The 25059-nt window shown below is 45.5% G+C and overlaps 1 protein-coding gene across 1 annotated transcript; it reads right to left on the minus strand.

The window, feature by feature from the left end:
- Positions 1 to 2152: 2152 nt before the first annotated feature.
- On the minus strand, positions 2153 to 24478 carry FNTB (farnesyltransferase, CAAX box, beta). Its single transcript, XM_035126113.2, has 12 exons — positions 24281 to 24478; positions 16992 to 17056; positions 14654 to 14726; positions 14049 to 14140; positions 11097 to 11243; positions 10079 to 10162; positions 8982 to 9068; positions 8716 to 8845; positions 7636 to 7768; positions 5911 to 6022; positions 5277 to 5391; positions 2153 to 3101 (listed from the first exon to the last, which is right to left on the minus strand). The coding sequence occupies exons 1-12, from the start codon at positions 24401 to 24403 to the stop codon at positions 2991 to 2993; spliced, it is 1272 nt and encodes a 423-aa protein (XP_034982004.1). The 5' UTR covers positions 24404 to 24478; the 3' UTR covers positions 2153 to 2990.
- Positions 24479 to 25059: the final 581 nt, after the last annotated feature.

Consider the following 25059-nt stretch of genomic DNA (forward strand, 5'->3'; position numbering starts at 1 on the left):
TTCTTCATTAAGGAGTAGTAAGAAGACACCACTCTGCGGTTTTGCCGAACAGAAAGATCAGTGCAGCTTTATGGCTGTGGTTATAGTCCACCCCACTATTGCTGATTGTGCAAACAAAGCTACCTATATAGCAGCCAGTTGCCCTTTGTCACATTTGCAACAGGGATGGGGAACTGTGACTCGCTCGCTGTTGTTGGACTCCCATCAGCCTCAGCCAGCAGAGCCAATGGTTAGGGATAATGGGAGTTGTAGTTCAACATTTGGTAAGATACATACAGGTTTCCCATTCCTGTTCTACAGCTTTCTACCAATTAAACCTATTATTACCCTAATTTGCAGTGGATGGCAACACTGCTCTAGTAATTGTCATCTAGTCAGCAGTTCTTCAATAAGAGCATACCTCTGCTATTTATGCATAAACATCTCCCTGGAAATCACATTTCCCACAAGGGGAATGAAGTTGCTTTTAACAACCCTGCCTCCCAAGCACCCTTTTCACTACTACCTAGGAAGTTATATTGTTCAGTGCCTTCCCCCTCCACCCTCACGGAAGCAGCTTGCAGCGTGTCTTCTGTTCAGATTGGTCAAGATTTTGAAGACTTAATGAAGAAGCCATGATCCCTTCAAGAGAAGAGGTAGGCAGGGCTAAGTTTTGCACCAAAGAAACTCAAATTTAGAGTCCACAAAGCTGGATTGAGAACACACTTGTAGTGTATTGCCCAAATCAATGTGCATCTAACACCTCCAGCTGTGATTTATGCCACTTTCAGGCATCAGAGGTAGGGCACACACTGCTAAAGCTTTAAATCCACTTGATGTCCAGAAATTCTCTTCGTATCCTTCTGCCTTAAGAAATATCACCAAGCATTGTCCAGCCATTTTACCACCTATCCTTGCAGCCTTCATTTGTGCACCCACCCAACGCCAAATTCTAAAGCTTTTCCGTGTTTGCATGGAATCAAAGCACATAACACAGAATCATCCTGGCAATTTTGCAAGCTACTGGCAACTTGAACTTGGATTGAAATTTTCATTCAGCAGTTTAAACACACTTTAATTCTCCTCTCAAAGTACCAGTTTGGCCCACAAAGCTGCTTTTATACATGTGCTCAGGATTGTTGCCTGAGCACATGTATAAAAGTGTCGTGTTTATTTTAGCAGGGCCTGGCCTGGCTTGGCAGCTCAAGGTACAGGTGTGCCAAAGAAAAAGAGAAATGTCATTGGAATGCACCAGCCTCCCAAAGGCTGAAAATGGAAGCTGGGAGGAGGGAAAAGAGAGATATGGAACCAGGAGAGAGTTAGAAACCTGGTAAGGACAGAGGAAGAGAGCAGAAAGAGGAGCCAGGAGCAAACAAAGGAAAAATACCTTCCAATATGTTGTTCCCGCCTTCCTCCAGTGGCGATACCACTTAACAGTTATCTATATTCATCCCAAAATAAGGAGACAATAGCAGCTGCTTGAAAAGTAAATTATAATTTCCAGGTGTTATATCTCCAAGCAATATCACCCTGCCCCATGCTATCTACATGTTGTGGGGAGGTTTGAAGCATGTTTGAGCACATATAGGCTGTCTCGGTGAGAGCTGCCACCCTGGGTATTCAGGGTTCCAGCTGAGAAAAACAGCCTATGACCATTAAACCAGCTTCCTTCCCTGCTTCAGACTTTCCCTCCATGCAAGGGGACAACCACAGGGCAAGCACACAGCCCCACTCTCACCGCACATGGTTACTTGCATGGAGCTAAAATCTCACAAGCCCTGTTGTTGAGGCTACTATGGTACTCATTAAGGATGACAGTGGTTCTACAGGTTATGTATTAGTCTGTTCTGCTTACGAAAGGCTAGGATTGTTTACCTCTTTGATTCCTCCAAGAGTTCAGTTTACATATAGTTTTCAGGAAGGGTTCAATATCAGGGCTGCTTAGCTTCAACAGAAGTGTTGTGCAGCTTCAAGACCACTGGTTAGAAGTAAGCGCTAATAAGCATGCCTTGAGAAAGCATTGCAAACGGTACAGTCCCAAAAGGAAAATGTTGTGATTTCCCTCCCAAACATGCAGACGAGTACCAAAGGGCCCTCCTAGCAGACATACAAATTAAAGCCTTAAATACAATTGCATCAAAAAGTTTTATGAACGGTCACAACTGGACAGATAATAAGAAAGGAATTAGTTTATGTTTAATAAAATGCACAAACATTATTACATTGTCAGTCCTGCCACTAGGCAGGCTAGTACCAATATGCAAGAGAGGGGAAGAATTTTGCACAGAATCTTGCCGGTGGCCTCTTTTTTGCTCGATGCAGAGTGAGACCTTCACCACCCCTTACATAATGGAAAAGAGCTTAACACAAGGGGGGTATCCAAGACAACACCCCTGGGATGTGTTCCAGCAGCTGACACAACGAATACAGTGTTGATGTGCACACTATTAACTCAGAATATGCTTACATTTTAAAGCCAGAGTCCCATGTCTTGGTTAGCAGTGTACTTGGAATAGCTTCAGGGAGTATAAATGGACAGAAGATATTGCCTGTAAGGGTATGGGATCAGGGCACCAACTCTGGCTAGGCCAGTAATCAGCCTATTAGGAAGCTGGCCCCACCACCCCCAAGATACTTAGCATAGTGCAAATGAAACAACAGAACTGGTTTGCCAAATGCTTAAGATACTAACATGCTGCATTGTTTCAAAACCAAAACTGCTCCTGCTTGCAAGGTGAGAGAGCGTCCCACACAAATGAGCAGCCAGCATGTCTAACCGTATGCCACCACACAGCCAATCTGCTACTAGGTCCTGAAAACTGATCAGGTTTTGGTATGGCTAGCAGAACTCTCAAAAGATGCACACACAAAAGTTGAGCCCAGTTTGAAAATAATCAAAAAGTTAGCTCCAGGGCCAGGGCCCCCCCACAATGACCAAGACGACTTGCAGTGCCATGCGTTGAACGGCAGGACAAGGCACTGCACAGGGTCCACCCGGGCAGCAGCCCCTCTCAGTTAGCAACAGGCTCCTCCTTTGTACTTGGAACAGGCTTCTTCAGGAAGTGCATCACGGCTTGCACCACTTTGTCAGGGGAGATGTTGTACACAGGGTGCGTAGGCTGCTGTTGGAGGGAAGGAAACAAACAGGAATTAAAGTTGAAACTGTGTCTACTCTCACCAGTGCCATAGCAAGAGAAGCCAAGTCTGTCAACTTAGGTAAGTTAATGAAAGCAGGTTATTTAAGGACATATTTCATGGCAGTATGTATGGAGTTACAGGAGTCTGAAGCCCAGCATCCTGACCACTGAAGTTTTTCTCAGCTCTGCTTTTGAGAGTTTACTAGACGTTATCCACATATTTTCAACTCTGAAGGGTCATTATCCTTGAGCAGTTGCCAAGGCCTCCGCACCAACCCCACGCTCCTTCCCATTGTGCCACCACTTGCTTGCCAGCCCACCTGCCTCCCAAGTGGGCAAGCAGCAACAGCAGCAAGGAACCCACAAAACCCTTTCTCCCTGCCCTCTCCTCTAGCTGGAGGTAAGGATTGTTCCTTATCACTGCCTGCCTACCAGCTGTTGCAGTGACACAACAAAGGAAAGGGGTGGTTTCACAGAAAGGGCATCTTGCCAAGCCCCACCTCCCAAACCTGGAGCTGGCCTTGTTCAAGCTTCTCTGAGGAGATATTCACTGCATCATCGTCATCATCACAGCAGCACAGGGGGAATCTCACAAGGAAATGCTTCTCTTCAAAATGTTCCCAGTGCAAGAGGGACTTTTCCCCATGAGAGGAATAAGGAATGCACAATGAGAAGCAAAGTTCATAGTTCAAGGCTGTAATCATGCTTGACGCATACCACACAGCAGGAGAATCTGGCTTGGGATGGAGGGTCATAGAAGAGAACGGGAAGGCTATGCCTGTTGAAAGCTCACAAACCAAAGGAAATCATATCTGGAGCTCACACTGCCTACGCAGAAAGACACAAGAGCCTCAGCAAGCACCCCTCTTTCACTATACTTCCTATTCTGCCTTATCCACATTGCTCTCTATCCCAAACCTCCTTCCTCCTAACCCATCAAGTCCTGTTATCTCAAACACTGTGAAATTAAGCATCCATAGCCACCATGCAACTTGCAACAACAGCAAACTATTTGGTGTGGCAAGTGTGCTACTCAGATCCACCAAACACACACACTCTGTAAACGCCATTTCTGGTCCTGCCTGATTATTATTATTATTATTATTATTATTATTATTATTATTATTAGAATTTATATACTGCCCTATACCTGGAGGTATGGGTGGTTCAGTGTCTAACCACTGTGTGGTATCCTTTTCTGCCTTTGGCTGTCACAGAGAGCGAAGGTTTTATGCCAAATTTCTGCAACACTTTCCTGATGAGAAGAGTTAAAATATAAAGGAAACCCAAAACTACCACACACCAAATTTGAGACGTTTCTACCCTAATCTTTAAGAGGCAGGCCTATGGAGATGCAGAGGCAACAGGATCTTGAGGCCTGTTGGTTGTGGAATGTCACCACCTGCCTTCCTCAGTAGCAGAGGCAGCTCTGTCTGAAGACCTTTTTAACATGGCTCTGGGTAGGGAAGGGAGGGGATTCAGAGTCCCTGCCCTATCCCACTAGTCTTAGCAGCAGCAGTAGCAGCAGCAGGAGTGTCTGAAAGCAGCCTTCATGCCAAGGCATGGAGCCAATGAAGGCTGCCATTACCAGTGCACAGTGAGGCGGCGAAAAAAGTGAATGAAATCAATTCACCGCTGTAACACACATAGTATCTCCAGGATTATGAGTTGCAGACAGGATTTACTTGCAGCCGAATGGCATCCTCAAAAGCACTAGCCTACTTTCTACCTATTCAAAAGTATGTGATTGGAAATTCTGTTATGAACTGACTTGTTCTGCACCACTTGGACTAAGATGCAGATCAGAACACAGTTATCCTTTGGATTCTGCAGTTCTCCAATTTTGTTATGCACGTCTCTGCTTAAATGGCAATATGAAAGCATTTGTGTTTTAGGAGAAAATTGTTCAAAGGCGTGCATTTTGAGAGAAAATATGGTCAGAAATAACAAATTATGTCGCAATTTCCATATTTAAACACGCAAATAAATGCAAATTTCATTTGATTTCCTTTAAAAACCCATTGATGAAATATGGGAAATGTGATAGAACAGATTTAGGGATGGATCGGAGCAGCATCTTCCTGGTCTGTGTCACTTTTACTTGGGTTCATTCCTAAGACACACACAGGACACACACAGCCACATCCTGGCATAGCTTACCAGGCGGTTCTCTGGCACTCCTAGCACTACTTCATGGAGAAGGTCCCCACTGCCAAAATGCTGTGCTATCGACAGCCCACTGAGGCAATAGCAGGTATGGTAAAAATCCCGGAACCTGGCGGTAGAAACATACACAATGAGAAACTGAAAGCCCAGCTGTTCCACTCAGCCACCCTCTGGGGCAAAATCTCCATTTGTTTCAGTGCAGGGTACGCAAAGCCCCAAGTTGGGTGCCAGATTAGTTTCCCGTACTCTTCTTCTTTGTGATATTCTTTCACCTTATAGTACAGTGGTACCTTTGTTCCTGAACGGCTTGGCTCCTGAACAAATTGGCTCCCGAACGCCACAAACCTGGAAGTAAGTGTTCCGGCTTGCAAACTTTTTTTGGAAGCCGAACGTCCGTTTCAGCTGTCGGCATTGTTTCCGGGGCAAATCAGCCAATCAGAAGCTGCGCCTTGGTTTGCGAACGTTTTGGCAGTCGAACGGACTTCCAGAACGGATTGAGTTCGGGAACCAAGGTACCACTGTACTTCTGTTGTTTAAAAAACTGCTTGTCAATTTAATCCCAGTCATGGGTATTCCTGCTGTATGCTGAGCCACAAGTTGAAATTTCCTCAGGGTGACCAACACGCACTTGCCCGGCTTGTCCAAGAGGCCCCCTGCAGGGCACTGGCAGCATAGTAGGATGTACTCTTGAAGCGCTTCCTGGTCAAACATCCAGTGTGTCATACTGAGGGCAGAGTCACCTAAAAGGAACAAAAACCCCAGTAAGAGGCTAACACTTCCACTGGAGAAAGAGCAGGGCAACAGGAAGACACCAAATGGAAGACTGCATTCCCTCCCTCCCTCCCTTCTTCTGCTTCGCAAGGAAGGAGCTATGGCCACCCACTTCCTGGCCTTGTCCTCACCGAAGCCTTCCATTTTCGCTATCAGGCAGTCATTTCCTTGTTCCTTACTCTAATGAGAGAAAGCAAGTGTTCTCAAGAGGACAGCAAGCAGATAACAAGCAGGAGCTTGTGGAGGGGATGGGACAAGGAAAGGTGGAAGGGAAGCACGCAAGGAGCATGCGCTGGCAGAGTTCATCTGAGGCAGTTAACGTAATAATAGAAATTCATTGCATCCTGCGAATAGAACTCTCCTCTCTGTGTGTTTAAACACTATCCTACATCGGTGCAAAATGGTTTATCTGGCTAGTATTCCATCTCTGAAGTCCAACAGAAGAAGGTTGCAGAGTGTGCTTTCATTTTGCTTTTAAAAGCAACATAACCCCTGCTCCCCGCTATTGTCACTTTTAAACCATTGCCAATTCCTACAGTGTTAGCGCAACAGGGATATTTAGCTGCATTCTGGGCTGGTATGCCAAAGGAACCGGTAACCCTGCACAAATATGCTTATAAACAAACCATTATGCCCCACATCGCTTCAGATTGGTCCTCTGACCGCTGGCCACATCCAGAGATTTCAGGAAGTTTTAAAATCACAGAGCATCAAGCAAGCACTGTTCGTTCAATAAGCGAGGAAAGCGTTGGAGATTTCCTTGTACATATGGATGCCATGACTATACTGCTTAGTAACTAACCACAACCCTATTTTTCCATAGATGAGTAGGTCCTTTTAAAATCAAATTATACCCTGATACATCTGTAAACAGAGAGTTCTGTGGAGCAACTGTCCATTATAATATTTTAAAATCTCACCTATTACATTGCCCTCTTGCATCTAGTGGAGAGAGAGGCAAGAAAGGAGGGCATCCACTACTTCTGCTCATAAATAGCCCTCCCAGGAACCCCCTCCCCAAAAAAACCCACCCCAGTTGAGGGTGACGGTTTTGCCTTAAAGTGCAGTTATTGCTTGGGTCCCCTTTGCCTCTCAGAGTGCAGCTGTCACATCAACAGCCCATCAGCTTCGCAAAATCTCTTCAAGGACAGCAGTTAAGTGGAGTTGGAAAGTTTGGCTATAAAGGTGCAGGGAGGTAAGCATGAAAAAAGCAGGTGAATGAGGGACATGGGGGGGGGGGAGTGGAGGGCAAGTACTGAGGAAGAATGGCGTGACACTCTTTGATACAATGACATTTTTCATGGGTCCCCCAACAGCTTTGTTATTTTCAGTCCTATGACATGTTGATGCCGGTTCTACTATAACATTGAAAGGGAGGTATTCTTATTATTTTTTTAGTTTACACAAGGACAGAGAATACAAATGCTGCACTGAAGCACATCTTGTGTCTCTGTGCCTTTTGCTCACGCTAGGCTCCTCAAACAAAAGTCTCCACATCTAACAGTTTGGGGGTGAGAGGAAACAAGTGACAGGGGCAGCACACCTGGGGAATCGTGGACAAGCTTGTGGTGCTCAGACTCACCTTTGGCATGCAGGGCTCGATGTAAGAGAGGCAGCAAGCCAGCCTGCCAGAATGAGTAGCAGCCATCTACCAGCTTGTTGCAACGGCCCTGAAACCCTCCTTCAAAACGCATCTGGCGGCTTGTAACCCAGTGCTAGCAGGGAGAGAAAGCAAACATCACTATTGCTCAGTGCAGCCACAGGGCCTGCTACACCCAGAAGACATATCAACGGAGGGAGCCACAGAGAACAGCAGTCCCCTAGCACAGTTTGGGGAGTCTGAGGGCACACACCCGTCCCCCCGTCCCCTACATGCTTCATGTGCTTCCTGCAGCAAAATCTAACATACCCAGGATGCCACGGAAAATATGAAGAGGTTTTCGATAATTAAACTCAAGGAGGCAACCAAGCAAACCGATAAAAATTGCGTTGGTGAACATCAAGAGGTCGTGTTTCTATCTTATGAATAGCCCCGAGAGCCTGCCATTTCAGGTTTGAATCAAATATTTATTCATTTATTTCCCGGTGCTGCATGGTCACATGCAAGCTAATCACGTATCAGTGGGGGGATGCCCGTATTGAAAGGCAGTTACAGACAAAATGGGGTTTCACAAGTTTATAAAACAATGTCAGAAATGGTACATGTTTCCTTTTAATCAATTAACGCAGAGCTCAAAGGAATGATTATGAATATGTGCTGTGAATGTACAGACAGACATTTTAGGGAGAGCGCAAGAACAGAAGGGGCAGGGCAAAGGGGGAATCCCAATTCCAGATACTGAAATCCAGTGGGATCCTATGTTTTGGCATTGAGATGCCCATGACAGTGCCTTCTGCACTCCATCTAGAGTGCCTCTTCCACAAAGGGTTCCTTCATTTGCAGAAGAAGAGGCAATGGATTTTCACTGGTTACTCTGCCACCCGCAGTTCTGCTCTGAAGGGTACCCTGACGCTCTGGAGCAGCTTTACGGGGAATGCTAAAATTCACTTCTCCGCCCATGAGCAGCGGTCTGCTCAATGGAGCTCTGGATCTGAACCATAAGCAAATGGTGAAACAGCAGCACAGAGAGAATTTGAACGAAGCTGACAAATGGTTACTTACCAATAAGCTTTTCAGATTCAAGACGTGCTCACTTTTCAGAATGACCAGCGCCGCCAGTCCACAGAAAGTGTACCCTCCGTGGGCCTCCATGCCAGGGACGCCACCAATCCCACCCTCCCAGTTCTGACATCTAGTTCAAAAATAAAATACAAAAACACAGGATGTTTTCTTGTCCCCAATACAACAAATATCTTCCTGCTCGTTCTCTAGGCAACCAAAGAAGCACTGGGTGTCCAAGGCCAAACAAGAGCTACGTGTTCTCCTACCTTGCTATCCAGTCCGCTGTCCCTTCAAAGAGAGTCGGTGTGATGATGTTGGTAAGCGAGGCCACTGATGCAGCACAATACGCACTCCTGAGATTTAAATATGAGACTATTTAACTTCTAAACATGGCTGAAGAATGATGCAAGCCGAGCTACTGCTGTCAGGGAAACACCAGTCATATTAAACTGCACAATCTACCACCCAGCCATGACCGTAGAAATGTCACAAAGAGAGCACTTGGAAGTTAAGTCATTGTATACTCAAGACTTGGTTTTAATATCTGAGCAACCATGAGAAGGCATTTGCTCAATGCACTCAATCAGCATGTTGGCGAGGGTGGGAGGAGAGGGAAGAAGAGAAAGAGGGAGAGAGAGAGAGAGACCATGTTTGGTTTGTTTTTAAATAAAATTACTCTGGATGAGGTTATTAGAATGGAAGGTACACCAGAAGCTAAATTCAGAAGAGTTTATCCCAGTGCATCCATTTCTTCCCTTCCTTGATGTACCAAGGGACTGGTATCCTAGATTTATATTAGTAGCCACGGAAAGATACCGAGCGGCTTTCAATATTGTTAATTAAGACAGAAAAAGCCTTGCTCACAACATTATTCATTGGAATCCCAGGGGAAGAAAAATAAATATTACATTCTTCCCCGAAAGAAGAGCCAGAGCTTCATTTAAAATGGTTTTGTCACAGCAAGCCACTGTACAAGTTGAAAAAGATTTTCTCCTTCAGCTTTAGAATCTGCTGCACCAAAACAAACTCTGGCCATGTCTGCCATTCTTTCCACATGCAAGCACTTCTCTTGAACAGCAGCCAAGGACTGCCTTTTCCTGCCCCCTAGAGGGAGAAGCCAGGGATATTTAACATCACTTACAGCTGAAAGAAGCAAATAATGGCTCCCATAATCTTCCTAACATTAGAAGCCAGGATCTTATTCCTCCACTGAAGTTTAGCTGCACTATTACAAAACAGGATGAATGCTTGCTGTGCTAAGACAAAACTCTCTATGAACACCCTTGCCACAAAAATTTCATCAGAGCCCTAAGCTGCTGCTTAGCATCACATGAAAGAAATACTTGAAACATTTCCAACACACCTGACATCCACCTCTCCCCCTATGTGCATGATGAAGGAGCCATCAGGCTGCTTCAGGGAATACAAATAGTCCAGAAGCTTCTCTCTGAAAAAACAATAGAGAACATTTATCCCTATTAAGAGGAAAAAAACAAATGAGATGCTTGAAGAGCCAACCCACATGAGTGAAAACGGGCTGCAGGATCATCTAGGCCAGGGGGTTTCAGTTCTTTGCTGGCTGAGGAACCCCTCCAACATGTCATAATATCCTATAGCAACCCAGCCAATAAGAGCCCCCCGCCAACTTTCCCACCCAAAAAGTAGGTTCCACAACTTCTTCTGACTTTGTCCCCACCACTGTGTTTTCATGTCAAGGTAAAACCTGCTATTCCATTGCCCTGCTGTACAAGCCTAAATAAAAGAAATACATCATCTCACACAACCTGCATGTTTGGACCCACAGCTCACAGACAGAGACTGATTTTGACCATTTCAGCACCGAATGTCCCATGGTGCGCTATGGGACTAGATCAGGCCACGTGTGACTTGTGGCCACTGCCACTCTTTGAGTGGGGATGCCTGGCTGGTGCAAGATGGGAAGGTGACGTGCCTGAGGTGTACGTTGGAATGCCTAACGGTGAAAGTGGAACCGCAGAACCCAGAATAAAAACATGAACCTGGACTAACCACCCAGACTCCTTTTTTTCTAAATATAGAGCTAACCCTTCTCAGGTCCTGGAGTGCAAGAGAGGCCTGAGCGCCAAGAAGAGCTTTGCTCTCCTTGATTCAAAGCAAAGGAAGCTACCAACAAGTGGACGGGAGGCGGTGGGGTGGATGTAGACACCAAGCAGCACATTGTGGCAAAGGCTGTGTTGGGAAAGGGCCACCTGCCCAGCTTACCAGATAACCTTTCTTCTTCAGCAAGTAGGAAGGCTGAGGGGGGGGGGACTGTACTCGCAGACATTGGTCAAGAATGCTTCAGGCTTCACCTAATATCTTGGATCTGAGTAGAGGGGAGGGGGTCCCTCCTACGCTTTTACCTGTTGATAACACTGTATGCCTCTTCAGTCCCAATAATGCAGAGAGCATTGACGGCTGCGTACGTTGGAGCAAGATGTGGGTATTGGTTCGGTCCCCCTCCAAAGCCTCCACTGGGGCTCTGACAGCGGCTCAGGAACTGGCACACACTAGGCACAGATGAAAGAGCAAGGGCAAGATTAGTTTTTATAAGCAAGAAGCATTTAAACACAAAACAAGCAGCACAGGGCCTTCCCGGGCTAAGAAATAAGGACCGCAGCTCTTATACTAGCAGCAGTGTTTGACACTGCGCCAGTGACACCACAGTCCATTGCCACATAGCGCAGGAGGAAGGGGGAAATTGAAGCGAATGTACCACTCGGACACTAAACGAATTGGGTTGGATCTGGAGAAGCTGGAGTCCAGTCAAATAATGAGGCTCTCACACTTCCCTTGGCAGCCGGGTCCACATACATCCCCCAACACACCAGAAGTTGCTCCCAATAATCACAAGTGGGATGAGGTACAGGAGAACTGCAGCGGGAGAGGAAAATATCAGCAGAAAGCGAGGGAGGCCTTGCACTTGCACGAAGGACCCCCTGGACTCTATTTGGAAGGTTCTCTCTCACCAGAGCCATCTAGCTGAATCTCAACAGCAGAACAAGCATTCTCCTCCGCTTTTGCCATGCTATTCCATTGTTTGTTATTGTTTCAATCCCAATATACACAAAGGTCGGTTACAGGCGCCCTTTCCCAGGCTCTCCCCCTGATCTATTTTGGGACAGAAGCTGCCTTGGCGATCAATTAGGGTTTGTCTCTCCCCACCCTTAAAATATTGATTTGGGGCATTGTTTAATGATGTACTGTACTGTAATTTGCATTTTACTTACTGTATTAAGAAACAAGTAACACTGAGAAGAATCCCCCCCACCAAGTCTTTTAATTTAAGATCAACGTACACGCAATATATGTGTATATGGAAATGTTTGCAATGTAACTGCAGTAGTCACACGTTGAAATGCAACACATCCAGCCCCAGACCAAAGGGGGCAGGTCATAGAAAGTGCTAATCTACTCATCTACAACAAATCTTGTTGTAGGTGGCAACAACATTGCAAAACAGCATCCAGAGTGCCTTCTGGACATGCTGATTAAAGGAACGAAACTCCTTTCTGTGATGGTTATATTTCGCAGCAACAGTAGCTCCTGGATACGGATCTGAACTTTTGAAATACCAACCAGGATAATTTAATGTATAACCAAGTTATACAGAACACATTTTATGTTCCTAAAGTAACAAAGTGAATTGAAATCTGTAAAGGGTGTTAAAAAGTATTACAAATATTACAATTTCCCCCCAAAAAATCATTCCACTCCCGCCCCCCCCCCCCAAAATGAGGGTTTTTTTCAACATTTCCCAAAATTTTGCCATTCAAATTCTGCTCAACCCAACTCCTCCTGGGTGAAAATGTCTGTCTCCACTACAATCCAGTGACCATCCTGCTATTCCGTTCATTATACACATCATTCCTTGGCTGCAGAAAGGAACTCAAGCTTACTAATTTTCCCTCTCTCTCCTTACAAATTGCAAAACTTCTCTTCTTTGAAAAACAATTTGCAACCAATACTTCTTTCAAATGCAATAAACCTTCTCTCTCCTGACCACCACCACCCTTTCTGCAGATACAGATTTTCAAACCCTAGAGCAGTGGTTCCCAACAGGTGGTCCGCGGACCCCCAGGGGTCCGCGAGCTATGCCAGAGGGGTCCGCAAGATGCTATTAGAATAAAAAATATATTAAATATATTTCGTATGATAACAGATTTTTTGTTTTGGCCGCTTCCTGCATGAGCAGAGTCTAGCGCAAAACTAGAATTAGATGGAGGCAGTAGTTCTGCTGTATGCCGTTAGGTGGCGCTTTACAAACACTACTGTTTTGCAAAGAGGCAGCGCGCGCATTCTACTAACGCTCACTTCCCCAAGATGCTTTGCGTGCGTCGGCTTCATTTGTGCACTACTGCGCAGATACCCTGTCTTCTCCATTCCCCTCCCTCCTCCCTGGCGCGCGCTGCCTCTTTGCAAAATAGTACAGTAGTGTTTGTAAACAAAGCGTTGTTTTTCGCGGAAGCTACAGTTCGCGTAGTTAAAAATGGACCGTTGGTTAAAAAGTGGTTCATCTCATTAAGAACTGAAAATTAAAACTAACTGTATACTGATGGAGTACTCTGTTGTAACTGTAAAAAACGTATAAATATAAAATATAAAAAGACTCTTAATTTGGCTCTCACTTTTTAATTTTAGGATTAGGAATTAATGGGGGTCCTTGTCACAATAGCGGCTCGATGAGGGGTCCTCGAGAAAATTTTGTTGGGAACCCCTGCCCTAGAGGGAATGGGTTTCTTTCTCCTAGTGGCTGAAGCTGATCTCTTACCGCCACCATCTTTGCTGATCACAAGATGCACCAAAAGCTTCTACTCGAGGAAAAAGCTATTGAGAGGTCATTGTTGGAGCAAGACGAACAAGACAATGCACTGTTGTATTTCAATAAATGCTCTTATGCATCATGCAGGGACATTGGGAGGTTAGCCCAGAGAGGCAACACACTGTGCAAAGATAAGGAAGACTTATGGAAGTTAATTTCTCCTATAATTTATAAGTCAGAAAGTGGAGCAGAAAGTTTTTTTCAGGTTATACTTAGTCCTTATTTCTCTAAGCTTTTGAGTTCTGAATTTACCTCCAAATGCCTAGATAGGCAACTTTACTAAGTAGCTTGCTAACAAAAGAGAAACTCTGAAAACACCTAATTCAAAGCTCTGCCCAAAGATCATCTTTGGTTTCTGAGACATCAACAGAAGCCGCCTGCATAATTTTTGAGCTTCTCAACAACGACTCACAGCAGTTACATAATAACAATGCTCGGAATGAATGGCAAAGTGTTTTGCAGGAACAGAAGTGAAATATAAAACAAATCTTACTCTGAAGTTACAGATTCCGGGATGGGTTCCTCAAGCAGTTCAAGGCTGTGCAAGATCCAGTAGCACAACCATGGGCGGCTGGCATCTAAACACTTGGGAGAGAAAACGACAGCTGTTAAAATCCATGGCTGACACAGCTGCATTTGCCATACCCCAACAAAAGGAAGGCAAAGAAGGCGAATCAGAACTGGAAAGTAAGAGGTTTAGAAGGATAAAGGACACCAATTTTTGAAGGGAATTTACATACCTCTTTAAGAATAGCTTCATTATTCGAACAATCCCGAGCTAACATGAGAACCTCTTTTCAATTATCCCCAAATGGACAGAGCAAAAGACATGGGTAACAAATATTTAGCTTTCAACCCCAGAGGAGCCAGCACTACAACTGAAGTGGCTCCTGGAAAATGGATTTCTATGGCCTATAAAAGTAAAGGAAGTCCCCTGATACCTCAGATTCCAGAGAAAAGGTAAAGAAACCCCAGTGGTAGAAAAAGCAAGAAGGATAATGAGCCATAATCATGTTAACCCATCATCAAATATTTTTCCACTAACAGAATATAAGCAGGAAGGAAACAGTACAAACTCCTTCAGCCAGAAGGGATTACCTCATAGGCATCTGTCAGTTGTCTCAGTCCTCTCTTCAGGTAGTGGAAGTGTTTCTCTCGCTGCAAAACAAACCTGAAGGATAGGCCAAAAGATATACAAACGATCAGAGAGTCATAAAGCCATGGAGGTGCTCTACAGCAGCGTTTCTCAACCGCTGTTCCGCGGCACACTGACAGACTTCTGGCGAGGCAAGATGGCGCGCGGCACAGCAGCGCGAAGCTCCTGAGAGCGACCAGCGTGCCCGTGCCGCCAGACTAGCCTCCGGACCCGCCGCCGCCGGTACACATGCACCAAGCAAGCCCGCCGCCGGTACACGGGCACCAAGCGAGCCCGGCGGATCGACCGGGGAGCCGCTGGAGGCCCCCCCCGGCGACCCCACCGGAGCGACACCGAAAGCGCCCGGCCGGAGGATCGACGGACCCCTTGGCCTCAAGGCCCGAGAACACTCGCCGGGCTGCGGACTCCGCGGCGGCCGCAGACTCCGCGGCAGCCGCGTGGGCGTCGGAATCGCCCGGCGGATCAAGCGGGGAGCCGCTAAAGCCCCCCAGCGAGCCCGCCGGACCTAACCCAAAGGCGCCCGGCCTGTGGCCGGGAAGAGCTCCGAAGACCGGGACCTCCCACCACGCGACAGCCCTGCCTCGTCGCCGCAGCCGTCGCCACCCCAGCCGCCCCAGGAGAAGAGGAAAAGGAGGGAGCCCCCCCCAGGTGAGGGATCACCGCATCGGGGAGCCACGTGGAGAACCGGGGCACCGGGAGCCAAGGGACGCCCCGATTCCGCTGGCGCCGTTGCTGCCGCCGAAACAACCACCCCCAAAGAGGAGTAGGGAAGAGAAGAAAGGAAAAAGGGAAAGATAGGGAGGAGAGGGCCCCTCCCACCCCCCAACCCAGGTGAGAGGGTAGGGAACCTCTCCCCCCCCAGAGGGAAACCCCCGACACCCCCCCAGGACAAAGATAAAGAAAAAAGGAAAACAAGCAACAAAAAGCCAAAACCAGAAGAACCCTTCCGCTTCCCCATCAATATCTCCCTCCCCAGGAAAAACTTTCCTTCTCCCTCCCACCCACTACCTTATTTTGCCCTCTCCCCTTACTTTCACTGCCTTCACTTCCCCTCTGCCTCCCTCTGTGAAAATATAGATAAGTGTGTGATTGCAAGATTATAGCTCTCAACTCAACAACACCAATAATAATTCCACAATAAGGCTACCATCCCCAGTCACAATTGTTATCTCTGTTCCTACCCTTATATATAGTCAATATAGGCACAGAGTTAAATTTTTTAACTTTTTTAATGGTGGTGTGCCTCGTGATTTTTTTCATGGAACAAGTGTGCCTTGGCCCAAAAAATGTTGAGAAACACTGCTCTACAGCCATGTGTGTTTGTTTAACCCTCCTTTACAACCATCCAAGACAGTGGGCATCTCATCTGAATTCCATATGGTAATAGTGCAGAGAGAGACAGGAGGGAAACCGCGCAGATAGGATTGATAGAGGAAGTATTCTTAAGTTATTCCTAGAAGAATGATACCTGTAGAGCAAAGGACTCCAGGAGGAGCTGATAAAGATGAGAGCAGGGAGGACCAGGGAGAACACGCAAGACCATTTAAGCAAAGATGAGAAGAGAGAGGAAGTCGCTGTTCATAATTTCATAAACCTGTGCTCATGTCCCTCCTGAGACATCTTTTATCAAAATTAAGGGCCAAAATTGAAGCGACATCATTCACACAATAGCAATTGTGTGGTTTTTATTTATTTTTTATTAGGTAAACAGCAGAACCAAGGAGTCAATTTGGACCTGGCAAGGGGATCAGGCCCCTGCATCTGCTGTGGGTAGGGTTGCCATATGTCTGGAAAACTTTTTTGTCATATGCCAAAAAAAGCTCAACTTTGGGCAAAACTAAAAAAAAAGCTCAACAACTCTTCTGTCTGGATTTTGAAATATGGCAACCCTAGCAGTGTGTATTGGAAGAAAAGCTCCCATTTGTGCCAGTCGAAGCTTTCCTTCCAATGCTAACCTGCAGGCAAGGCATGGGGGCCACCTCAGCAATATCCATTTTGTGATGGAATGACCAGAAACATCTAAAGTATTGTAAACATGAGTGTACCATAACTCTGTATGAAGGCATTGCTTGAATCCTAAGAGAAAGAAAGGCATTTCACAAGAAAGTCTTCCAGCACTTCCTCACTATTGCAGCTACCTGCACGCACACCCCATTCCCCAAAAGCCTCTCCAGAAAGTTGGGAGTCCTCCTGAACAACTTGAGATGGGGTATATAAATCAGCAGTCAAACAAGAATATGGAGCAGGTGGAGGAAAGATTGCATGGACACAATAACTTACTGCGCATCATGATGATTTGTCTTATAAGCATCAAAGACCTCTTGGACTATATCTTCTACTTTTGTCTGCAACAAGTTAAAGGGACAAAGAAGAGGTATAATAATTATGGGTGGGGAGGATGCAGAGAACACTATATGCTAGCATTTATTATTACTATTGTTAAAATAATTTCTACACCACTACTTTCAAAGGTCTTAAAGCAATTTACTATGTAAATTAACATGTAAGACAAAACATTGCAAAATATCAAAATAAAACATTAGAGAGGGACACATTTAATGCAGCATATGTAACAGGTATGCAAAATATTTTCTGAAACATAAAAACATGGCAGGTAAAAATCAGAATGCAAGAACCCCTCTGCACTCAGAAGACAGCACTACAGTGATACCTCGGGTTACAAACACTTCAGGTTACAAATTCCGCTAACCCGGAAGTAGTACCTCGGTTGAGAACTTTGCCCCAGGATGAGAACAGAAATTGCGCCGCGGCAGTGGGAGGCCCCATTAGCTAAAGTGGTACCTCAGGTTAAGAACGGTTTCAGGTTAAAAACAGACCTCCGGAACGAATTAAGTTCGTAACCAGAGGTACCACTGTACTAAGAAACAACCATCACAGCACAAATGGAGCAATATGGCATGGCATGCCAAGAAGAAAAGTGTCTACAGCAGCTGCAAGTAATTGTTAAAAGGGTGTCTGAGTTCAAGAGGGCTGCTGCTGCTCCAGTTTTAAAAAAACAACACAGAGGCTCATAAAAGAAGTGGATGGTAATAAATAACAAGCTATAGCTCTTTTAGTATATCACATCTACACAACTGCTGCCCATGAGGAAAGGCCACAGATGAAAGGCAGAATGTCCCACGTTCAATCCCTGGCATCTCCAGGTATGACCAGGAAAAAGACTCTAGTCCAAAATTAAGATAGGCAGCACTGAGATAGATGGGTCAATGGTTTGACCTGGTCTAAGGCAACTTCTTATGTGCCTATGGTTCAGTGTTGCAGCACACAATCAAAAAGGCTCTTCTGTTCCCAGGACATCCCAACCCATGTAGCACGGTACAGTATGCACAACCCAGGTTGATCCAGTGTGTGTGTGTGTGTGTGACCACAAGCACTTTCCAAGAATCACTGTGGGTTTCAGCACCTTTGAGAGCACATAGCTAGAATCAAGACACATAATGAAGCCCTCCACCCATCTCCTCAGTGAAACATACCATCAAACAGAATGCATGGGAGCAAAATCAATAGTTGGTATGATAGGAGACATTAGATTAAAGGTAAAGGTAAAGGGACCCCTGACCATTAGGTCCAGTCGCGGACGACTCTGGGGTTGCGGCGCTCATCTCGCATTATTGGCCGAGGGAGCCGGTGTACAGCTTCCGGATCATGTGGCCAGCATGACTAAGCACCTTCTTAGCTTAGATTACATATATATTTAGGCAGCAGAGGACACAACACTTGCAAAATCTTGTTGTGAGGCACTCCATTTGGATAGAATGGAGTCATTTTTAGTGCATTGTTCCATCTATAAATATATATATATATGGAGAAAGAGAGAGTACCGTAACTGGCAACAGTGAGTGGAGAGCGTTTCGCTGTGGAATGAGAAACTTGCAGGCCAATAACCTACTGCTGCCATGCTAATATATATTAAGCTAAGCTCTTCGAATCCCCGCGACAAGGTGAGCTCCCATTGCTCGGTCCCAGCTCCTGCCAACCTAGCAGTTCGAAAGCACATCAAAGTGCAAGTAGATAAATAGGTACCGCTCCGGCGGGAAGGTAAACGGCATTTCCATGCGCTGCTCTGGTTCGCCAGAAGCGGCTTTGTCATGCTGGCCACATGACCTGGAAGCTGTACGCCGGCTCCCTCGGCCAGTAAAGCGATATGAGCGCCACAACCCCAGAGTCAGTCACGACTGGACCTAATGGTCAGGGGTCCCTTTACCTTTACGCTCTGCCTTAGTTTGCCCGCCGCCTTTGCCATAACTAAATGTCTGCCAACACTGTGCATTGCTATATTATTTGTGAGACACCACCACTTCAGTAAGGAGCACCTTAAAGGTGATGCGATTTTCTGCTGACAAGGCAAGGACTTATTCCACCTGCCTTGCCCCACCCTCCAACCCTCAGAGCCCTAGTTGCTGCCACGGGCATTATATGTATGCGTCTTTTGATGAACTGAGTGGAAGTCTGAGTCATGGGGATGGAGAAAGTGTATGTGTGAATTCAACAGTGCTTAGTTTTGTTTTTGGTTGTTAGTTTGTTAATGTTCACATTGTTTTGTGGATTATGAGTGCTGCAATGCTTTGTGAATTCTATAATACAACTTTTCTTGTGGTTGTTTTACTGATGATTTGTTAAATAATTTTGTATGATTTATGTTGTAACTGGGATGTTTTACTACGCTATTACAGTGCTACCTCGGTTTTCAAATGTAATCCGTTCCGGAAGACCATTCGAGTTCTAAAACGTTTGAAAACCGAGGACTCAACAGCCAACAGCTAGGCCTCAGGATCTTGCACTCAGCAGAAGCCACGTGGCATGTTCGACTTCTGAGGCGTGTTCGAAAACCGAAGCATTTACTTCCGGGATTATGGCGTTTGTAAACCGAAATGTTCATCAACGGAGACGTCTGAAAACCGAGGTACCACTGTATTTGTATGCCGCTTTGTGATTCGTGTGTGTGAAAAGAGGCATAGAAATATAATACAGTGGTATCTCGACTTATGAAGGTGATCCATTCTGCGGCGCTCTTTGTAAGTCGAAACCTTCGGGTGTCGAAGCGTCCATTTTGCACATGCGCAATTTTGCGCTTCTGCGCATGCGCAGAACGCACGCGTGGCGAAAATACTTCCAGGTTTGCCGGCTTCCTAAGTCGAAACCTTCGGAAGTCGAGGCATTCGGATGTCGAGGTACCACTGTAAATGAATTACTGAAAGACAGACAATGAGGAAGAAGTGCAAGAAGGAGTGAAGTATGGTAGCAGGGTATTTAAACAGCAACAGAACAGGGAAATTTGTGAGGTCTCTGACCAGCTCATGCTGTGTTCCTACTCTATGGCTACATGAACAAAGAAATTCACATCAGCATTCACATCCTTATTCCACAGCTCACCTTAATTGGGGCCTCAAAGCCTCAATTGACACTTTCCTGCTCTTTTGCCCTGGTATCTAATGTTTTCTCACTGTCTGGGATTTGAGAAGTGCTCCCTTCTCCATTAAAGGTCAGATTCTAGGGAGAGACAATGAGCAGCAATCGCCCCTTAGGGATGTCTCAGGCCTCCAGCAAGGAAGCAAATCCAACTAGTAATCATGTTTACTGGATGACTGTAATTTCAGCTGCTTTGGTCTTAACAGTGGAAAGTGGCAAGCGCAACTAAAATCAGAAGTAGGCCACAAAACATAGCTGCCAAGTTTTCCCTTTTATCGCGAGGAAGCCTATTCAGCATAAGGGAAAATCCCTTAAAAAAAGGGATAACTTGGCAGCTATGCCACAAAATCCAAGACTACATCCACACAATATGTTTAAAGCAAATGACATCTCGGCAAAGAATCCTGAGAACTCTGATTTACCTCTCATGGAGCTACAATTCACAACACTTTTAACTACGGTTCACAGGATTATTTGGGGTAGCTCATGTGCCTTAAATGTATGGTGTGAATACAGCCTTGTACAGCACATCAAATGCATTCAGTTTCTAATACAAAGAACTATTTTGCCAGCCACATATGCTTTGACTTTAGCAAATTTCTTTCCAGAACCTTAGGAAAGGCAGTTGGCTTCTCCTCAATTTCAGAGCTTCTCTCAAGGGTTGAGTACTATTTGGAAGGGAAGGGTCAAACTTTACATAACTTCCTTTTGCTCAGCTTTGCAGCTGTAGAAACCATGACCATCAAGAAAAAGATGGTCAGACACTATCAGTTAAGCAAGATTTATAAATAATCATAATTTGTTCATTGTCCAGCCAGTTGAACTTCAAAGAATGAAGTATTTCCATGACTAACAGGACTTAATTAAAACCAGTACTGTAGAAGGGGCAGAGGAACCAGAGACCAAATAGCAAACATGCGCTGGATTATGGAGAAACCTAGAGAGTTCCAGAAAAACGTCTACTTCTGCTTCATTGACTATGCAAAAGCCTTTGACTGTGTCGACCACAGCAAACTATGGCAAGTTCTTAAAGAAATGGGAGTGCCTGATCACCTCACCTGTCTCCTGAGAAATCTCTATGTGGGACAAGAAGCTACAGTTAGAACTGGATATGGATCAACTGATTGGTTCAAAATTGGGAGACAGGAGTGCCTGGCATGCTATGGTCCATGGGGTCACGAAGAGTCGGACACGACTAAACGACTAAACAACAACAACTGTAGAAGGATAATTTAAATCTTATAAACTCTAGGATAGTCATTTCCATGATTTAACTGGAAATGATTTACTGTGTAATTCTTTTACACAACCAAGCAAACCAAAGGAAGTGCTCTACTCAGCTGTGTCTATCTAACACTACTTATCCATTTATGCTCTGATTTTACACAAGTTTGTTAAATCTCAGTCTTCTATAGCCTGTCTTCCTCGGCCAAAAAGCTCAATTCTTATGAAGGGGCATACCTGGCCACGCCCATCCAACTTTTGCACAATTAAAAAACACAATGTCAGAAATATGAATGAAAATGTTTGTTATGGTAAAAGAGACAGGCTTTAACCTAATGGAGTTAACATAACAAGTGGTTTGAGACTTGCAGCTTTGGAATACTTTTAACTGTCCTGTTTATCAGTGGACTTGGTGAATATTGTGAGCTGAATACTACATAAAACATATGCAACAAGGTGGTGTACAACATAAGAACATAAAAATATACTGGATTACTACCATTTTGCTATCTATATGTCTGAGGGAAAGTATATGCAGGTCTTACCACACAATCACCATAGGAAGCAGGTCTACCAATACCTATCACATTTCCCACTTAAAAATATGTGTCACCTTACACAAAGTCAGATGACCGTCCAACCAGCATTGAAGAACAGTCAGCCCAAATGCAGGTAGAGGCCTTTCCTCTCACTGATTAATTCCAGAAACTGAGAAGAACTTGGATATGCCCTACTAACTAAAGCTCAACCCCCTTTATCCCCTCCTGGCCAATAATTAAGATGTCTTCCACAGAGAACAAACCACAGGATATAATCACTGAATTACAGAGACCTTTCAGCAGGTAACTTGAATGCTTAAAATATATCAGTAAATTGATCCACACGTTTCACTAACACAACAAAATTGTGATGTGATTGAAAGGACGCCTTTGATTGATTCCACAGGGGTAGCCATGTTTGTTGGTGAATCAGCTATGTTTGTTGCTTGACCGTTCTTAAACACAGTTCCTCAATATAATACCACAGCAGCAGCATACATAGAACAAAACTGCTGAGTGTTTCACTATATATTGAGAAAGATGTAGCCTTACATTTAGTTGTGTTTAAAAACACACCCACCATATTATGGAGCCTTGTAACTTGCTGATCACCAGAATCCTCTCTGAGTCCTGATAGTTTATTGCAGCTCTTCTGCCCCCAACCTCTGAATTCCAAGCCTATGCCCTTGTTCCTGTGAGTTCAAGCCTTTTATCTCTTCACCTCTTGTTGTCCGTGAGCACTCAAAACATGTACATCAGGATGATGCCTTCCCATCATCTGCTGTTTTAGAAGCATCATCCTCCACAGAGTACCAACTTTTCAAAGGTCACATAGTTCTATGGCTACCTTCCCCCTGAACATTGCAAACAATGCTCCGTAATCAAACCTAACAGTCAGACGGCTCAGGAACTGCTTACTTGCAAATTTCAAACAGGTTTTATAAAGGCATAAAGTTACTAAGCGTCACAGTAATTAGGCACTGGCAGGAATAAATGCTTAATCACTAAGGTTTATAATATTGATGTAGTATAAAATACCCACTTCTCTGTCTGAATTGTTAAAGGAATACTGTAGATAGAAAAGCTTGGGAAGCACTATATTAGTATTCTAGTCCTTTTATCTCCAAAGATGTTAAAAGCTTTGCCTGGTTCCAAATGTATCAGTCCTCACAACTTTTTTGTTTAAGGTTATGGAAGCAATGTCCTCCTACACAGTTCGGTGTTCCAGTACCTAAATTTAGAAATTCAGTGTTCTTCACTACCACTGAATTTCTAAATTGAAGTACCGGTACTGGAAGACCCAACTGTGTAGGAGGACAGAGACAGGCACATCATTGTCACTGTGCACCCCTCAATTCAGTCTCTGACCTTACGTAAGAAAGAACCACATAGGGATTCTACTTGTGATTACTTGATCTGTCTGCACGATTGGCGAACCTGATAAAAGTGACCATGACAAAACTGGGTGAGAAGGATGGTGAGAGATAGCAGCTAGTGGAAAGGGAACTGGTGTGGGATGGAACCCCTTATCATTTGAACCCAACACTTTGTATAACCATTGTTACCTTGCTTGTATTTTTTTAAAAAATAGATACAGTAATACATTTTTCTAAGACCACTTCTGTTAGCATACAAATAGGCAGACTTGAAAGTTGCAGGGATATAGTAAGCTCTGGATATGAATAGGATGTGTGCCTGTAACTACAAATAGGTGTGAGCTGGAAGTGGGAAAGTTTGGCTGATGGATATGGGGAAGCACCACTATTAAAACCACCCTGAATCTCCATTTGTCCCAATCTATAGATTCCCCAAAGGTAGGGCGAGTTTTGAAGTGGGGTCCAAATTCACAAAATGCGAGGAACACCAGCAGCACACCACGTTTTTCTCCTGTTTCCCCACAAACAGTTCTTCTCTAACAAAATTTCAAACAAGAAAAGAGGAGATGCAAAGCGGTTCTCCAAGGTGTGCCGACAAGGAACTCCATCGTGTGAGATGGGAAGCGGACAGCTCTGGAGACAAATGGCAAAAAACATAGGAGCGGAGGACTAGGCGAGCCTCCAGAAGCGACTTAAGCATATTAATGCATCAGCTTCCATGGGCAATGGACTACCTGAAACGGACTTAAGACGGCACATGGAGAAGTAGAAGCTAAACCAAATCTTAACAAGATAATATACCTCAAAAAAGCCCCACCCCACAACCCTGGAGATTCCCACTGTACTGAACACAATGGATCTACAGAGCGGCCACGGGGCATCGCTCTCTCTCCGCCCGTGCACAGAAACAGACCGGACCCCTGAAACCGCACGTCCGCGAAATGCACCCTGGGAGTTGTAGTCCCTGTCCCTGGAAAGAGGGGGCGGCTCCCAGCCCCACCTGCTCAGCTGAAGTGAGGGTCCGAACTCCGTCGTCCTCCAGCCTCTCCCGGCCCGCTTCCGTGCTGCCCCGCCGGTAGCGTCTCCTGTCAGCGACGGGCTGGGTAGAAGCGGCGGCCGCCATGATCCCACAAAACCGCTCAGCCCGCGCGACTGAGGCTGGCAGCCCGAGAGGCAGTGTGCTCTAGCCCGGCTACGGCGGCTCGCTGAAGGCAAGAAAGGTCCGAGCGCGCTGCTCTATTATACTGTAGCAGCTTCGCCCAAACGCGCTGGGAAGCGCCGGCGGCACAGTCGGTAACTCACTGCCGCCCCCACGTGGCGCCTATTTTAACCCGCCAGTTTCAGTTTATAATCTTAAAATGTGGCCTCTGATGCGGCAAGCGACTGCTAGGCGCTGTGATCCCAGGCGGGAATCCTCTCTCTCTGACGCAATGCGCCCTGCTTAAGGGCTGGGAAAAGCACAGGAGGGATCCCTCAAACCAGTTTACCGGTAACTACAGGTACTGGAGCTTTCCATGCGGCATGAAAAGGGAGTTCTCCTCCCTCTTCACAGACCAGTTTATTTAAAGGGGAAGTGGGTTCCCAAGTTACTTGCCCTGCTTTTTAGCCCGCTTTTGCTTGCGTTAGCGCGTGAGTGAGCTGAGCAGACAACAGCTCCTGGAAATCTCTAGGCAGGCTGCTTGTTGTAAGGCAATTCTCCCTTTCCAGCGTGGACAGGTGGTGTGTGGGAAGAGTTGCTCTCCAGATGGAAAACTGAACTCCTACTTACAATGACTGTGC

This window comes from Zootoca vivipara, chromosome 1 (genome assembly GCF_963506605.1).
Source record: "Zootoca vivipara chromosome 1, rZooViv1.1, whole genome shotgun sequence".
NCBI lineage: Eukaryota > Metazoa > Chordata > Lepidosauria > Squamata > Lacertidae > Zootoca > Zootoca vivipara.

What these genes read in the sequence shown, in the direction of transcription:
- FNTB (XM_035126113.2), bottom strand. Translation starts at nt 24,403, where the DNA reads ATGGCGGCCGCCGCTTCTACCCAGCCCGTCGCTGACAGGAGACGCTAC. An exon ending in CCGGAATCTGTAACTTCAGA is followed by an intron (nt 11,244 to 14,048) that starts GTAAGATTTGTT and finishes ATCTGTGCCTAG; the next exon opens with TGTGTGCCAGTTCCTGAGCC. An exon ending in GGGGGAGAGGTGGATGTCAG is followed by an intron (nt 9,069 to 10,078) that starts GTGTGTTGGAAA and finishes TTTAAATCTCAG; the next exon opens with GAGTGCGTATTGTGCTGCAT.